Source organism: Apis cerana, linkage group LG2, assembly GCF_029169275.1.
Source record: "Apis cerana isolate GH-2021 linkage group LG2, AcerK_1.0, whole genome shotgun sequence".
NCBI lineage: Eukaryota > Metazoa > Arthropoda > Insecta > Hymenoptera > Apidae > Apis > Apis cerana.
In genome coordinates, this window is record NC_083853.1 from 10047900 (window position 1) to 10066633 (window position 18734).

Below are 18734 nucleotides of genomic sequence, written 5' to 3' on the forward strand. Positions count from 1 at the left end.
TGTAAAATACGAATAAGAAACTTTTAAAATACATAAAAGAAACGTGTATAAAGATTTTAGATCTACTGATTACAAACAAAAATTTTAGAAATTATTAAAACAATAAAACAATAAAAACAAATGTTTAATTTATGTCCAATTATCGAATTATAATTATCATAATTAATGAAATTATATAGTTTATTTATTAATCAATAAATAAAATATTTGTTATATTTGAACATTTAAATTGAAAATTCATTTCGTAGAATACAATTATTATTTTTTTCTTTTATATTTTTTTATATATTTTTTTTTGTTTTTTTGTGTTCAAAATAATTTACTAAATTGCAAGTTTATAAATAGTTTTCTCATCTTAATTAATATTTTATAAAATATATAAAAAATCAAAAAATAATGTATTTTTATAATTTATCTCACAAATTGGCAAAAAAAGATTAATTGTAATTTATCTTATCAATCTAGTTGAAAATATTTATTTTTTTTTTTTATGAATAAGCATAATAATTTAAATAAGCATAATTTAAAATTTGATTATGTTATGATATTTATATCTATATATATTTATATATATAATTTATAAATATACATATATATATATATATAATTTTAACATTTTTTTTAATATGTTATATAAAATACTTTTGGAATAGGTTATAAAAATATAATATTATATATAATTTTACATGTAACTAATTAATCATGAAATCAAACTTACCGGCCAAATTCTTGACAGTATAAAAAACTCGGTGACAGTTTACATGACAAACTAGTACCAATTGCCCAATAAAGATATTCTTCATTTAATTATGATCATTTTACGATAGTACGGAAGTTAAAATAATCGAAAGATAATTATCATATCTGTATATATTTTCGGTAATATATATTCTTTTAATTCTCTGCAAAAAAAAATATTCAATAAGATTCATGGAATGATTTGCAATTTCAGATTTAGTAAAAACTATTTTTGCATAAATATATTATGTCAAATGACAATGATAAACAATGCATATATTGAAAATATATTTATTTAATAAATTTCATTTTTCAAATCGAACAAAACTGTATATTATAACTGTATTATTTTTTAATCATTTTTTTCTTATACAATTTAATGAATTTTTATATATATTATTTCAAAGAATCTGTGAAAATTATTCGAAAATTTTTAATCCTATTAATTTATAAATCCGATCACTTTATTTATTGTTCCACATGTTCATTATTCGTCTAAAAGTACCAAACGAAATATTAAGAATCATCCACATATTACTATAAAACCAAAGTATTCAGTTGTTCTGACTACAATCAATAATCAAAGCAACATGTGATTTCTATCACATGTTATCGATCATGAAGAAAAAGTTTCATTCAGTCTTGCGCTTGCGTTGAATCATTCTTTTCAAAGTTGTTCTCTAACATATTGACGACTTCAGTTAGTGTTATACATCGCAAGTGTCAACATGCGATCTACAAGTAATATCGACGATCTTCCACTGAATGATCGTTATGAAAGCGATATACATTATACATTTCAATTCTGCCATTGGATTTTAAAACCATTAGGCATCCATTATTTTATCTATAACCAAGCGAACAAATTCGAAAGAATTTTATCCGTGATCCTAATCCTGATCTGCTTTTTCATAATACAATTCGTCATTGTACCGTTCGGTTACTATATTCTATTTTATGAGAAGGATATGAATACAAAGATCAAATTTTTAGGACCGTTGACATTTTGTTTAAGTGCGCTATTCAAGTATAGTTATCTTGGCATAAAGAGTTCAGAACTTGGTCATTGCATAAAACATGTGGAAAAAGATTGGAAAATGTTGCAAAATAAGGATCATCGTGTCATCATGTCACGATATGCAATCATGGGCAGAAATCTAATCACATTATGCGCAGCTTTCATGTACACTGGTGGTTTGTCTTATCACACCATTATGCCATTGTTTTCGAAAAGAAAAGTTGAGAATTTTACAATTAGACCACTTACCTATCCTGGTTATGAGGCATTTCTCAACATTCAAAAAAGTCCCACGTATGAAATTATATATTGTATGCATTGTATTTATGTTATCGTCGTAGGTAACATCACAATGGCCGCATATAGTTTAACGGCAATCTTCATCACTCATGCCTGCGGACAGATTAAGATACAAACGTTACGATTGGAGAACTTAAAGAACGAAAAGAAAGTGCTAGAAACAGGTATCGAGAGTCATCTGGCGGTTGTTGTCAGGAATCATGTGCAAATTTTAAGGTAAGATGATTAATATCATGATTATAAGTGGATCGTGGTTATGGGTGTCATGTATTTTTTGAGAAATTTAAATATATAAAGTATATAAAGTGTTCAGAAAAATATGAATTTGCATAAATATCCATTTTATATATTATTTTGCTTATTTATTATAAATAATAAATTATATTATACGTTTATAAAATATAATATAGATGTGTTAAAGCAATAATTGTGGAATTGCAGATTTGCGAAAAACGTTGAAACGACATTACGTGAATTATTTTTAGTAGAAGTGATAGTGTCGACGTTATTAATGTGTTTGCTTGAATATTACTGTATGGTGGTAAAAATGATAAATTATTCGAATAATGAAATAATATTTGAACAAAGAAATGATCATTATACACACGAAAAATAAAATCGATATATTTTAGGAATGGGAAATCAGCGATTCGGCTGCAATATTAACATATGTCGTTCTCTTATTTTCTTTCACTTTCAACATATTAATATTTTGTTACGTAGGAGAACTTCTTCTTGGGCAGGTATTTTTAAAAAATAAATTTTCGGGATTCGATTCATTCATAAGTTTGTTCATCTCATCATTCATTCGATTTTTTAACATAGATTATTTAGTCATTGGCATAATAGACATGAATGTGGTAGCAGGGTAGTGAAATCGCGACCGCTTTGTATGAAATAGAATGGTACAACTTACCTGGAAGAAAAGCTCGTGATATTATTTTATTGCTCGTTATATCGAAATATCCGCCCAAACTTACAGCTGGCAAAATATTTATTCTATCAATGAATACTTTTGGCGTTGTAAGTGATCCAAAATTTAATCTGTAAATATCTATTTATAGATTATTTATTAAATTTGTAAAATATTTATTTATTAGATTTGTAAAATCTTGAACGAATAACAACATCTTTTATTCATAGGTCTTAAAATCATCGTTAGTTTATTTGAACATGTTGCGAACGATCACTGAACTGTGATTAACATTCTCAAAATATGTTAAAAATGAAATATTGTATCTTGATATAATTCAATATTCTGGATCTAATCTGAAAATTGTTGAAACAATTATAATTATTTTAATATTATTAAATATAATAAAATTAATATTATAAAATAATATTATAAATCTATTAACATAAATACCGATCTTAAGCAGAGAAATATTAGAAGATTTAAATATTAGAAGATTAAATAAAGAAATCTCTTAAATATTATTTAAATAAATTTAAATAAATAATTTTTTTTTATTTCTTTATATCTTATTATGTAAATTAGAAAAAAAATAGTCTTGATCTTATATCGCTACATGAATTTATTTATCCGCATTACTCCTTTATTCTAAATCCATCTTTCCTTCAACGATATAGAAACTGCAAATAAAAAGATGAATACTCATTAGTAATCGAATATTATCCCCTTATATTAAGTATGCACGTGGTGAAGTTCATACTATACATTCATAGAAAACAATGCGCGCTTGCGTTCTAACAATATCGTATTGAAAGTTTCTACATTGTCGACCAGTCGACAGTGAACACTGGAGCTGTCACTATGGTTGATCGATCATATAATAACAGTCGGTCAAAAAATATTCATTACGAGAACGACATACATTACACTTTACAGATGTGTCAATGGTTATTGAAACCTATCGGAGTGTGGCCTTTCGTTTACGATCGAACTAGCAGACTTGAGCAGCTTATTTCCATCATTCTAATGGCTATGTGCTTCTCCAGTTTATTATTCATCATTCTACCGTCCGGCCATCATATTTTTTTCGTAGAAAAAGATATGCACCTCAAGGTAAAATTGCTCGGTCCAGTTGGATTCTGTTTATCATCCACAATTAAATATTGCTATCTTGGCATGAAAGGTGTATTTTTTGAACAATGTATCAAACATGTTGAAAAAGATTGGAAAATGGTACAAGATCCAAGTTATCGAATAATCATGTTAAAATATGCCACTATCAGCAGAAAACTCATAATTATGTGTGCCGTTTTTTTATATACTGGTGGAATGTCATATCATACTGTAATGCAATTTTTGTCAAAAGAGAAAGTTAATAATAATTACACATTTAAACCATTGACTTATCTAGGCTACGATCCATTTTTCGATACTCAATCTAGTCCTACGTATGAAATCATATTTTGCATGCATTGCTTCGCCGCCATGATCATGTATAGCGTCACAACGGTTGCATATAGTTTAGCGGCGATTTTTGTCACTCATATTTGTGGACAAATTCAAATACAAACAACAAGATTACAGAATTTAGTAGAAAACAAGGACAAAAAGAATAACTGTGATCCTTTTGCTCTTATTGTTCATGATCATGTAGAAATTTTAAGGTAAGAAATATCAAATAAAAATTGCTAGACAAATGTGACAAGAATTTTATATGCTTTACAATAGATCGTTATAAAAGCCAAATGGAAATTTTAGATTTTCAAAAAATGTAGAAGAAGCTTTACGTGAAATATGTTTGGCAGAAATTGTTGAATCTACAATAATTATGTGTTTGCTTGAATATTATTGCATGACAGTAAGCAATAAATTCAATATATATTTAAGAACTAGTACTTAGACTATATATATATTATGAAAAAAGTATTATTTAAGTATATCTTTTAGGAATGGCAAAATAACGATGCAATTGCAATATTAACCTATTTTACTTTGTTAATTTCTTTTACATTTAACATATTTATATTTTGTTATATAGGCGAAATTCTCTCTGAACAGGTAATTATAAAAGAATTTTGCTTACATATTTTATGTGATAAAAAGCATTTTTAATGATTCTTATTAGTGTAGCCAAATTGGTATAATTTCTTATGAAATTAATTGGTACAAATTGCCTGCTAAAAAAGCTCATGATCTTATTCTATTAATTTCCATATCGCAATATCCTCCAAAACTTACAGCTGGAAAAATAATTGATTTATCTTTCAACACATTTAGCTCTGTAAGTTTTTTTTTTTAACAATTTCATATTTCATATTTCATATTTTCTGAAACATAAAACTAAATTTTTGCATTTAACAATTTTTAGGTGGTAAAAACATCGGTAATTTATTTGAATTTACTTCGAACAGTTACGGATTAATAAGGATTATTAAAATTAATATACTAATAAAATATTACTAAAATTATACTTTTTATTATTGTCATCATAAAAGTATAGTATTGTATTGTATGTTTCAAAAAATATATTTGCAGATATCCTTTTTTAACTAAAATTGATTTTGAATTCTTTATTGTAATTTTAATTTAAATTTGGAATAGTAATAATACACAATAGCAGTTTTGATATATCAAATATATTATATACATACATAAAATTATTATGTATATAATATATATATTTAAATAAATTTATTTATCTATATATTATATTATTTATATTAGATTTATTATTTTGAAACTTATCGCAAACTTTCATCATTTTTTGTAATATATTTTTCTCATTTTTTATAAATAATTGAACATTTAATTAAAATTTATTTATATAAAATTTACTTATTGAAAACCGATACAATGTAATTTTATAACTTATAATTTTTAATATTTATAACTTCTAATTTTATAATTTACTGCTATATTTTTATAACAAGATATTAGTTAATTACATAAAAGATATTAAAACAATAACAAAACATTTGAAGAATAACATAATATCAAATATATATACTTTAAATATTTTTAAAAAAAATATTAATAGTACATTATATATAACATAATATAAAATTATTATTATTATAGAAATATACAGAATAGAAACACTTACAATAAAATATTGAAAAATGAATCCAAGTACATGATAAGGTCTTCTCTCACATACAGAATCTCTCCAATGAATGTGGAAACCTGTAAATGATGAAGAAAGATGATATCGATTATTCGGAAACTATTCGCGAAATGTATGCACATGAAGTTTATAGTATACATTCATAAAAACGCAGAAATGCGCTTGCGTTCAATATTAGATAGGAAGTTTCTAGTCTGCCGATCAGTCGACAATAAGCACTTCAGCTGTCACTATGTATGATCGATCACACGACAATATTAACGGTCAGTTAAAAAATAGTCATTACAAAAGTGATATACATTACACATTACAAATGTGTCAATGGTTGTTGAAACCGATCGGAGTGTGGCCTCTCATTTACAATCGAACGAGCAGATTCGAGCAATTGATTTCTATTATTCTAATGGGCACGTGCTTCTCTAGCCTGTTATTCATCATCTTACCATCTGGTCATCATATCCTTTTCGTAGAAAAAAATTTGCACATGAAAGTGAAAGCATTCGGTCCAGCTGGATTTTGTTTATCATCCACAATTAAATATTGCTATCTTGGCCTAAAAGGATCCTCATTTGAAAGGTGCATCGAACATATGAGAAAAGACTGGATGATGGTGCAAGATCCAAATCATCGAACGATCATGCTAAAATATGCAACGATTAGCAGGAAACTTATCACCATGTGTGCCGTCTTTTTATATACAGGAGGAATGTCATATCATACGATAATGCAATTTTTGTCGAAAGGAAAGAATAAAGACAATTATACGATCAGACCATTACCTTATATTGGCTACGATCCATTTTTCGATACACAATCTAGTCCTACATACGAAATTGTGTATTGTATACATTGCTTCACAGCGATGATCATGTATAGTGTCTCAACAGTTGCATATAGTTTAGCAACGATTTTTGTTACACATATATGCGGACAAATTCAAGTACAAATAGCAAGATTACAAGATTTAGTCGAGAGTAAGGAAAAGAGAAAATATGAAGATTGTGATCCTTTTGCTCTTATTGTGCACGACCATGTAGAAGTATTAAGGTAAAAATCAAATATTATTAATTTGAATAAACGCAAATGATAAAAATTCTTAAAAATTAAAATACGAAAAGGAATTCTAAAAAAATGTAAATATGTAAAAATTATAGATTTTCAAACAATATAGAGGAAGCTTTACGAGAGATATGCTTTACAGAAATTATAGAGTGTACGATAGATATGTGTATGCTTGAATATTATTGCATAATGGTAAGTAATAAAATTAAATTATATATAAGTTAAAGATTGATTATAAATCTGTTATTTTAGGAATGGTCAGTAGGCGATACAATTACGCTTTTAACTTTTTTTACCTTACTGATTTCTTTCACATTTAATATATTTATATTCTGCTATATAGGTGAAATTCTGACTGAACAGGTAGTTATAAAAATTTCATTTATTTTAATATTTTCTATTTTATTAAACAAAGTTAATAATCATTATTAGTGTAGTCAAATTGGTACAGTTTCCTATGAAATCGATTGGTATAAATTATCGCCTAAGGAAGCTTATGATCTTATTTTACTAATCTCTATATCACAGCATCCACCAAAATTAACAGCGGGAAAAATAATCGAATTGTCTTTGAATACATTTAGTACTGTAAGTTTCTTTTCTTCAAAAATTTTTAGAAATAAGCAATAAAATATTTTATGGAATTATTTTTAGGTAGCAAAAACATCGGTAGTTTATTTGAATTTGCTTCGAACAGTTACAAACTGGTAATAAAACTTATAGTTTTTACTTTTTACTAATATCATCAAAAACATTATTTTATTATTAAACAAATATTTTTACAGATATTCTTTTTTAAAATTGGATCTGAATTTGAACTCTTCTCTTTAATTTATTCTAATACTCAAAATTTATTTTTGAAATAATTAAAAATTTTAAAACTCATTTACTATTTAAATATACTTATTCTGCAATATTATTCTGTAATATTTTCGTCGTGTTTTCATTAATAATTAAACATATGAAAATTATTTACACAATACTTACTAAAAAAATAGCGCAATATAATATATTTTTTTATTACAAAATATTAATTATTTGCACAATATATAAATAACATAATTAAAATAAATTTAAGGAGAAACACAATATCAAGTACATATTATTAATTATTTTCTAAAAACAATTATTATTTTATTTAAATATTTTTTAAACATATATCCGATCAAATAATATAGTTTCAATCTTTCTGTCGTTCTTATAACACAATGAATATAGAACTTGTAAATGATAAAAAAAAAAACGATAATGGTAAAAAACGATATTGATAGATGCCATCCTATATTATTCGTGAAACATATATACAAGTTCACGTTCATGCAAAGTTCATATGCATTCATAAAAACGCATAAACGTGCGCTTGCGTTCTGACAATATCGCGAAGAAAGTTTTTAACCTGCCTATTAGTCGGCAGTGAACACTTCAGCTGTCACTATGCATCGATCATACCACAATATTGAAAACCAGCTGAAAAATAGTTATTATAAGAGCGATATACATTATACATTACAAATGTGTCAATGGTTATTGAAACCAATCGGAGTGTGGCCTCTCATTTCCAATCAAACTAACAAATTCGAACAGCTCGTTTCGATTATTCTGATGATTATATGTTTCTCCAGTCTATTATTTATCATCTTACCATCTGGTCATCATTATTTCTTTATAGAAAAAAATTTAAATATGAAAGTGAAAGCTCTTGGACCAGTTAGTTTCTGTGTATCATCCACAATTAAATATTGCTATCTTGCCTTAAAAGGATCCTCATTTGAAAGATGCATTGAACACATGAAAAGAGATTGGATGATGGTGCAGGATCCAAATCATCGAACAATTATGTTAAAATATGCGACGATTAGTAGAAGACTTATTACTATATGTGCCGTTTTTTTATATTCAGGAGGAATGTCGTATCACACTGTAATGCAATTTTTATCGAAGGGAAAGAATAATTACACGATCAGACCATTACCTTACATTGGCTACGATCCATTTTTCGATACACAATCTAGTCCTACTTACGAAATTGTGTATTGTATACATTGCTTCACAGCGATGATCATGTACAGTATTTCAACGGTTGCATATAGTTTGGCAGCAATCTTTGTTACACATATTTGTGGACAGATTCAGATACAAATAGCAAGATTGCAAGATTTGGTTGAGAGTAAGGAGAAAAAAAAATATGAAAGTTGTAATCTTTTTGCTCTTATCGTGCACGATCATGTGGAAATTTTAAGGTAAGAATCGAATATGTTATTTTGAATAAACGAATGCGATAATATTTAAAATTAGAATGTGACAAAATTTTAAGGAATGTATAAAAATTATAGATTTTCGAACAATATAGAAGAGGCTTTAAGAGAAATATGTTTCACGGAAATCATAGAGTGCACGTTAAATATGTGTATGCTCGAATATTATTGCTTAATTGTAAGTAATTAAATAAAGTTATATTAAAATTAAAAAATTTGATTATAAAAATATTATTTACTCTATCTTTCAGGGATGGTCAGCAGGGGATACAATTACGCTTTTAACATTTTTTACCTTATTGACCTCTTTCACGTTTAATATATTTATATTCTGCTATATAGGTGAAATTTTGACTGAGCAGGTAATTATAAAAATTTCGTTTATTTTAATATTTTATAATTTATTAAACAAAGTCAATAATTATTATTAGTGTAGTCAAATTGGTACAGTTTCCTATGAAATCGATTGGTATAAATTATCACCTAAAGAAGCTTACGATCTTATTTTATTAATCTCCATATCGCAATATCCACCAAAATTAACGGCAGGAAAAATAGTCGAATTGTCTTTGAATACATTTAGCTCTGTAAGTTTTGATTTTTTCAAATATTTTTAAAAATATTTTTAAATCGAAATTTTATACCGAATCGTTTTTAGGTAGCGAAAACATCAGTAGTTTATTTGAATTTGCTTCGAACAGTTACAGACTGGTAATGAAATTTATTTTTTATTTATAATTATTATCACAGGATTATATCATTATATTTTTATATTTTATTTTCACAGATATTTTTTAACAAAGCATCAAGTTCTAGGTATTTGTATTAATTATAATATATTATATATGATTTAAATTCCATTAGTTTAATAGATGTTAGAAAAACACTGAATATATAATTTCTACATATTTTTCTTGAAATTAAATTGTTAAAGAATTGAAATTAAATTTTTAATATTTTCTTTTCATTAATTATTATTTCAAAAAATTAATCTATTTTTTTATGAGACGACCAAGAAAATATGCAAGCATAGAAATTATTTCACAAATTTTTACAGCATTAAAAGATATTTTTGAATCACATAAAAGTAAACAATTCATAATATATTAAATCTACATACATTTTAAATATTTTTTTATCACAAATTAATATATCACTCATTTCAAAATCTAATCGATCACTCATGTATAATATTACTTTTCAATTTATCCTTTTCACCATTTTCGAACGTGAAATTTTATAGAGTGAACTGATAGCTTCCACTATAATTACAGTCTTTTACTTCTATTTACTTCTTTTAATAAGTATCGATCGATTTACAATTGTAGTAACAGAATCACGCACGCGATATTAGCAAGCATAAGCTCAACAGCAACTGTCACAAACAGTCGCTATCCTACTGTCTAGCAACATGCATTTCTCCGTTCGAAATTTAATCAATAAACCGCGAAATCCTAATTACGAAAAAGATATAACTTATGTGACGAAACATAACAAGTGGGTTCTGATTTCTATTGGAATTTGGCCGACAGTATTAAAAAATATCGGTAAAGTTTTACCGAAAATAGTGATTGGGATCAATAATTTATTGTGTTCTTTTATCCTGATTCAAAGTACATTGCATATCATATTGGAGCAGAAGGATACATTGCTAAGGCTAAAGTTTTTTGGTTTAATTTTTTTCTCTTTCATGTCATTGATGAAATATTGGGCTCTAACGATACGCAAACCGGAAATTGAACACTGCATCGAACAAGTGCAATCAGATTGGAAACAAGTTAATTAAAAGATATATTTATTAAAGATTTTTATTTCACCTGTATTTAAATATATCAATACACGGATAGTAAATAAAATTGGACTTCATCCACATAATTAACATATAGTTAAAATAAGTATCTATATTTCTATTATAATCGTGTTACATATATACAAACGTTATTTTTTTATGTCAAAATATATTTTATATTATATTTATTAGTATTCTTAAATTTCATGAAATATGTTTTACATATATATATATACACATATATATTTTTATATGTTCCGTGTATACACATATTTTAATACACGTTTACAATACGTTTACACTATTATAATATTTTTGACGTTTACTAAAATTATTATTATTTATATATGATGTCTAATATTCATATGTGAATATCTATAAATAAAAAATTTTTTTTTAATAAAATTTACCATCTAACAGGTAAAGATGGAAAATGATCGCGAACTTATGTTAAAATATGGTATACTTGGTCGAAATTTGACCATCTATAGTATTTTATTCATGTACATCAGTGGTATTATGTACATTTCTATTATGCAGTATGCGATGAGATTGCAGATTAATGATGATAATCAAACGAGTAAAGTGTTGATTTATCCTGCATATAGTAATAGTATTCAAAAAAGTCCTATTTATGAAATAATATATGGTATTCAATGTATTTGTGGATACGTTCTCGATAGTGTAACATCTGGTGCTTGCGGTTTGGCCGCACTTTTCGTAACTCATGCATGTGGACAAATCGACGTCATTATATCTCGATTGGATGACATAGTTGCTGGACAATTTTACAAGAAGAATTCAAATCCAAACATACGACTGATAGAAATTATTAAACATCATATAAAAATTTTAAAGTAAAAATATAAAAATGATGTAAGTCATTACTTATCATTTATAAAAACTTATTATGTGTTATTGTAGATTTTCAGCTGTGGTTGAAAAAGTACTGCAAGAAGTGTTCTTTTTAGAATTCATTAGTTCCACTTTTGTAATATGCTTGCTTGAATATTATTGCATTACGGTACGTTTTTGTTTCTTTCCATTTTGATTTCTATGTGTTTATTATATTTTTACATTTACACAGGATTGGGAACAAAATAATATAATTAGTCTGACATCGTATGCATTACTATTAATATCATTGACATTTAATATGTTCTTATTATGCTATATTGGTGATCTTCTAATACAAAAGGTACTATACGTTATATTTTTTAATCTTATAATTGTAAGAATGTTCACTGAGCCATCTTTGGTAAGAAAATATTTCAATAATTTCTTTTTTCTTTACAATATAATTTTTTTTCTACACAATCTAGGCAAATTATGCAAAAATTATTAAAGCACATTCGAATCACTTCTAAACGTAATCTTAAATTATCATTTATTTCTTTTTCACTAGTTTCACTTATATATTTTAAAATACTCGATTCACTCAATATATTTTAAAAATTTTAGATTTAATCACTTGCAAAAAATATTCACATTTTTTCTTCTATAACTTCTATAAAGAATTTTGTATATCATTGTATATAAAAACATATTAATAAATTTATTACTTGCATGACAGAGTGGTAACATCGGAGTAGCCGTGTTCATGATTGACTGGTATCACTTACCAACTAAAACGATTCAAAATCTTATTTTGATCATGGCCATGTCGAATAGTCCGGCAAAACTTAGTGTCGGTAGGATAGTTGATTTATCTTTGTCTACTTTTGGAAATGTACGTTTAGACTGATACATGAATGTGATGGTGATATAAATGAAAATTATACAATTAGAACTCTACTTGTCAGCAATTACATTTCGCAGGTTTTAAAAACGACATTCGTATATTTAAACTTTCTTCAGACTGCTGTTATGCAATAATTTTAAAAATGTTTTTATAATTATTTTTAATTATAAAATATTGAATAATAAATAAAGAAATATATTGTAAAGATATTTACTATGTAATTGCCTAAATTTTTAAATATAATTATATATATATATATGTACACACGAAAATATTAAAATAGATATGATATTTGTCTATAATAATAATTTATAATAATAAAATCAAGTTATATCTTAACCAATTTTAACCAATAATAGATTCTAAAAAAATAAACAGATTCTAAAAGCTATTCCAAAGGGACTATATTCGTATGAAATAATTGGATGTAGTTTTTTGTAAAATAGCTTGGTATAAATTATCATTTAGAAAGAAACTTATAATCTTATTTTATTAATATCCATATCACAATATTCATTAAAATTAATAACGAGAAAAATAATCGAATTATTTTTTAATACATTTAGCTCTGTTATGATTTTTTAAACTTTTTTAAAAACATATTTAAACCAAAATTTTACACTTTTAAATGGCAAAATTATTAATATATTTAAATTTACTTCGAACAGTACAGACGGTAATAAAATTTTTTTTTTATTTTTTTTGCTATTAATTATTATCAAAGGATTATATCATTATATTTTTATATTTTATTTTCATAGATATTCTTTATTAAATATCAATTATTAAATATTTGTATTAATTATAATATGTATGATTTAAATTCCAATAGTTTATTAGATTTTAGAAAAATAATGAATACATAATTTCTAAATATTTTATTAAAAGTTGAAATTAAATTTTCATTAATTATTATTTCGAGTATAATCTCTTTTATCTCTTTATGAAACAATCAAGAAAATATGTAAGCGTAAATTTAATTATTTCACAAATTTTTACAACACTTTTGAAATACATAAAAGATATAAATATTTCATCATGATATAAACACATTTTACAAACACTTTCTTATGACAAATGAATACATCACACATTATTTCAGAATCTAATCGATCCCTTATACATAATATCAGTTTTCAATCTTTTTATCATCTCTGAACGTAAAATTTTATAGAACTGATAGCCTCTATAATTACTATAATTACAGTCTTTTACTTCTATTTACTTCTTTTAATAAGTATCGATCGATTTACAATTGTAGTAACACAGAAGTACGCACGCGACATTACGAGCGCAAGCTCAACAGCAACTGTAACCAGACTACCACAAACAGTCGGTTTTCTACTATCCAGCAACATGTACTTCTCTATTCGAAATCCGATCAATGAACCGCGAAATCCTAATTACGAGAAAGACATAGCTTACGTGACGAAACATAACAAATGGGTTCTTTCTTGTATTGGCATTTGGCCGATATTAAGAAATATAAATAAAATTTTACCGAAAATAGTGATTGGGATCAATAATTTATTGTGCTCTTTTATCCTGATCCAAAGTGCATTGCATATCATATATGAGGAGAAAGATATATTGTTAAGATTGAAGATTCTCGGTTTAATTTTTTTCTCTTTCATATCATTGATGAAATATTGGGCTCTAACGATACACAAACCGGAAATCAAATATTGCATCGAACAGGTGCAATCAGATTGGAAACAGGTTAATTAAAACATACATTTATTAAAAGTTCCTACTTCATGTGTATTTAAATACATCTGTACACATGTAGTAAATGAAATTGAATTTCAATCCACATTTTGTAATATTGATATTTCTATTTCAAGCGTGTTATATATATATATTAATATAAATATTATTTTTATATTTCATAATATATTTTATGTATATATAGACATATTTTTATATATTGTATATATGATTTCTATGTATTTTCATATTTTTACATGTCATGTATATATTTTTTATTTTTATATCTTTTATTTTGATTTTTCATTTCAAGAAATTCTTTTTTCCTAGCTTTCTTAATATTCTTGCGAGTTTCTTCCAACAGACTACACTTTGTCCAAAAATTAAACAAAGAAAACAAATTGAAAAATTTATATCCATTACATCGTCTTACTAATGAAGGCTGGAAACTTGGACTTACTAAAAATATAAAATGCGCATGGAAATATTCATATATGATGTCATAAAGAAGAACAATATTGCGTGAGGACAAAAAAGATGCTATTAACTTTAGTTATGCAGCTTCTGATATTTTCTATGTCAAATACTCGCATAATTTATATATTTTTATTTTGTTGTATATTTTGTTGTATATCAACACGTGTACGTCTTATATTATATTTTATATTTTTAAATTTTTATATATCACTTTATATCTATATATTTATATATAGATATCATAATTTTATATCTATATATTTTTATATTCTTCAATTTCAAATGTATATTTTATATATACATTTTAAATTTTTTATGTACATGTGTATTTTATTACACGTTTAGAATCATTATTTTTTATATTCATATAGAAGTTATTTATAAATGAAAAATCTTTTTTTAATAAATTTCACAGGTAGAAATGGAAAATGATCGCGAACTTATGTTAAAATACGGGATACTTGGTCGAAATTTGACCATTTCTAGTATTTTGTTTATGTACATGGGTAGTATTACTTATATGTCTATTACGCAATATGCAATGGGATCGCAGATTAATGAACATAATCAAACGATTAGAGTGCTAATTTATCCTACATATGGTTATAATATTCAAAAAAGTCCTATTTATGAAATAATATATGGTGTTCAATTTATGTGCGGATATGTCGTCGACACAATAACAGCTGGTGCTTGTGGTTTAGCAGCACTTTTCGTAACCCACGCCTGTGGACAAATCGATATCATTTCATCTCAATTGGATGATATAGTTGCTGGACAATTCTACAACAAAAATTTAAATCCGAATATACGACTGATGGCAATTATTAAACATCATATAAAAATTTTAAAGTAAAAGTATATAAATATAAAGATCATTACTCGTTGCTTATGAAAACTTATCATGTATTGTTATAGATTTTCAGCTATAGTTGAGACAATTTTGCAAGAAGTATTCTTTTTGGAATTCATTGGTTCTACTTTTGTAATATGTTTGCTTGAATATTATTGCATTGCGGTACGTTTTTGTTTTTTTCTATTTTGGTTTCTACAAGTATATCATATTTTTACATTTACATCAGGATTGGGAACAAAAAAATATAATTAGTCTGACATCATATGTATTATTATTAATATCTTTGATATTTAATATGTTCTTATTATGTTATATTGGTGACCTTCTAATACAAAAGGTATTATGTGGTATATTTTTATATTCCTATATATATATATATATATTACAAGAATGTTCACTGAGCCATCTACAAAAAAGTATATGTCAGCAATCAAACATTTTTTTTTTCTTTGCATTACAATTTTTTCACATAATCTAAATAAATTATGCAAAAATTATTGAAGCACGTTTAATCACTTTTAGACATAATGTTAAATTTATTTCTTTTCATTATCATTTACTTGTATTATTCATTTAGTCTTTCATTGGCTTTAAACACTCAGTTCACTCATATATTTCAAAAATTTGAAATTTAATTAATTGCAAGAAATATTCACGTTTTTCTTTTTTAACAAAAAATTGTGTATATCAATGTATATGAAAACTCATTAATAAATTTGTTATTTGCATCACAGAGTGGTAACATCGGAGTAGTCGTGTTTATGATTGACTGGTTTCACTTACCAACAAAAACGATTCAAAATCTTATTTTGATCATGGCCATGTCGAATACTCCGGCAAAACTTACTGTCGGTAGAATAGTTGATTTATCCTTATCTACTTTTGGAAATGTACGTTTATATTGATACATTAATTACAAAAATATGGTGACATAAATGAAAATTATACAATTAGAATTCTGTTTGTCAGCAATTACATTTCGCAGGTTTTAAAGACGACATTTGTGTACTTAAACTTCCTTCAGACTGCTGTTATGCAATAATCTTATAAATGTTTTTATAATTGTTTTCAATCATAAAATATTAAATAGTAAATAAAGAAATATGTTGTAAATTACTGCTATGTAATTGCTTAAATTTTCGTGAAATATAATTATATGTTATATGTGTATAATATGTACACAAAAATATTGAAATAGATATAAGACATTTGTCTATTTATAATAATAATGCTATGCTGTATACATATATACTACCTTAACCAATAGATTCAAATTATTAGGAATTGACTATATCTGCCTGATTTTGATAATAATAATAATAATATTGATAAATAAAATAAAGCAAGCTTTCATACATTTTTTAGATTTAAGAAACAATAAAAAAATAATTGTAACTTATTTTTTTAATGATTACTTATTCTTGCATTTATGTAAATATTAATATTATTTTTTATAACATCATATATAAAAATACAAACTACTTTTTATTATTATTCTTATAATTTTCTTACAATTTCTTAATCATGAATTTTCATATAATGTGTATAAAAACTTTATAATATCATCAGTTAGCTTCCCTACAATTTCAGATTTCTGTTCCTCTTAATAAAAAATATAATTCGATGATATAATCAATCATCGAAGTACTGAAAAAGATGCACGTAATATTATCGAACTTATTCTGAATGAATTTGTAATCAACGCTATTGAATTATCATTAACAATTGTTTTTCAAAAAAATATATTATTACACTAAATAAGAGTGATTACAGAATGTGAAGTATACAACACAAGATAAACATCGCTTATATAATCAATCATAACAACGAAATTCATCAACATTTGGCTAACAATTCTGAAGGATATCGTAAAATTTCTACTAAAAATTGTAATTGAAATTAATAATTTATCCTATTTCTTGCCATTATATTATGTATTCTGAAAATTATTAATCATATTTATTCTAAAATTATATATCATATTTTAAAAAAAATAATGTAATAAAATTAAAAAATTATGCAGGTTTGACTTTCTGTTCAACTACATTGATGAAGTATTGAAGCGCTAAAATTAGAACGTGAGAAAAGATTTTAAGGAAAGAAATGCATGGAAACTGTAGATTTTTTAACAATATCGAAGAAATTTTTCAAGAGATGGATATGTTTTACAGAAATCATGGATGGCACGTTAATATGCATATGGTCGAACATTATTTTTTAATGGTAAGTAATTAAATGAAATTACATTTAAAGATTGATTATAAAAATAGTATTTATTCTATCTTTTAGAACTAATCGAAAAATAAGGTAAAATTACATCCCTAATCTTTATTGATCTTCATATTTAACATATTTATATTTTGTTACGTAAAAATCTCTTTAAATAACTTAACATTATCATTTTATATTTTTTATTTCGTAAAACATTCTCAATAATTAGGCAAATTGATATGATTTCTTGTAAAATCGATTGATGTAAATTATATATATTATTTAAGCTTATGATTTTATTAAATTTCCATATCGCAATATCTATCAAAATTAACGATGGGAAAAATAATCAAATTGTCTTTGAGTAGCTCTATAAATTTTAATTTTTCAAATATTTTTAAAAATATTTTTAAATCAAAATTTTATATTGAATCATTTTTAGATAACAAAACTATTAATAGTATATTTAAATTCGAACATTTGTAGACTGGTAATAAAATTTATTTATTTTTTTTGCAATTATTATTATATTATATCACTATA

The 18734-nt window shown here is 25.0% G+C and overlaps 5 protein-coding genes across 7 annotated transcripts; all 5 read left to right on the plus strand.

Annotated features, from left to right (window-relative positions):
* The first annotated feature begins 1137 nt into the window (after positions 1-1137).
* LOC107996752 (odorant receptor 49b-like) lies at positions 1138-3440 on the plus strand. Of its 2 annotated transcripts, XM_017054949.3 has the most exons (5): positions 1138-2272; positions 2498-2597; positions 2689-2799; positions 2924-3079; positions 3200-3440. In XM_017054949.3, exons 1-5 carry the CDS (start codon positions 1467-1469, stop codon positions 3254-3256), a joined length of 1230 nt encoding a protein of 409 aa, XP_016910438.1. In that variant the 5' UTR covers positions 1138-1466; the 3' UTR covers positions 3257-3440. The 2 variants fall into 2 exon arrangements, with proteins under 2 accessions (XP_016910438.1, XP_016910439.1); XM_017054950.3 differs by having other exon boundaries at positions 1140-2272; positions 2882-3437.
* Positions 3441-3704: 264 nt separating this feature from the next.
* Positions 3705-7933, plus strand: LOC107995455 (uncharacterized). Its single transcript, XM_062071982.1, has 10 exons — positions 3705-4633; positions 4728-4827; positions 4917-5027; positions 5095-5250; positions 5338-5379; positions 6287-7140; positions 7248-7347; positions 7408-7518; positions 7588-7743; positions 7810-7933. The coding sequence occupies exons 1-10, from the start codon at positions 3831-3833 to the stop codon at positions 7864-7866; spliced, it is 2490 nt and encodes an 829-aa protein (XP_061927966.1). The 5' UTR covers positions 3705-3830; the 3' UTR covers positions 7867-7933.
* Positions 7934-7946: 13 nt separating this feature from the next.
* LOC107995454 (odorant receptor 4-like) lies at positions 7947-10307 on the plus strand. Of its 2 annotated transcripts, XM_062071060.1 has the most exons (6): positions 7947-9395; positions 9489-9588; positions 9662-9772; positions 9842-9997; positions 10069-10121; positions 10198-10307. In XM_062071060.1, coding segments are annotated over exons 1-6 (1227 nt in total). In that variant the 5' UTR covers positions 7947-8589; the 3' UTR covers positions 10199-10307. The 2 variants fall into 2 exon arrangements, with proteins under 2 accessions (XP_061927044.1, XP_061927043.1); XM_062071059.1 differs by having other exon boundaries at positions 10069-10206.
* Positions 10308-11451: 1144 nt separating this feature from the next.
* Positions 11452-13600, plus strand: LOC133665672 (uncharacterized). The gene is made up of 3 exons (XM_062071073.1): positions 11452-12056; positions 12124-12223; positions 12287-13600. Exons 1-3 carry the CDS (start codon positions 11626-11628, stop codon positions 12542-12544), a joined length of 789 nt encoding a protein of 262 aa, XP_061927057.1. The 5' UTR covers positions 11452-11625; the 3' UTR covers positions 12545-13600.
* Positions 13601-13711: 111 nt separating this feature from the next.
* Positions 13712-18663, plus strand: LOC107996756 (odorant receptor 83a-like). The gene is made up of 7 exons (XM_017054956.3): positions 13712-14659; positions 15540-15976; positions 16043-16142; positions 16207-16317; positions 16715-16870; positions 16966-17869; positions 18004-18663. Exons 1-6 carry the CDS (start codon positions 14297-14299, stop codon positions 17020-17022), a joined length of 1224 nt encoding a protein of 407 aa, XP_016910445.1. The 5' UTR covers positions 13712-14296; the 3' UTR covers positions 17023-17869; positions 18004-18663.
* The last annotated feature ends 71 nt before the right edge of the window (positions 18664-18734 follow it).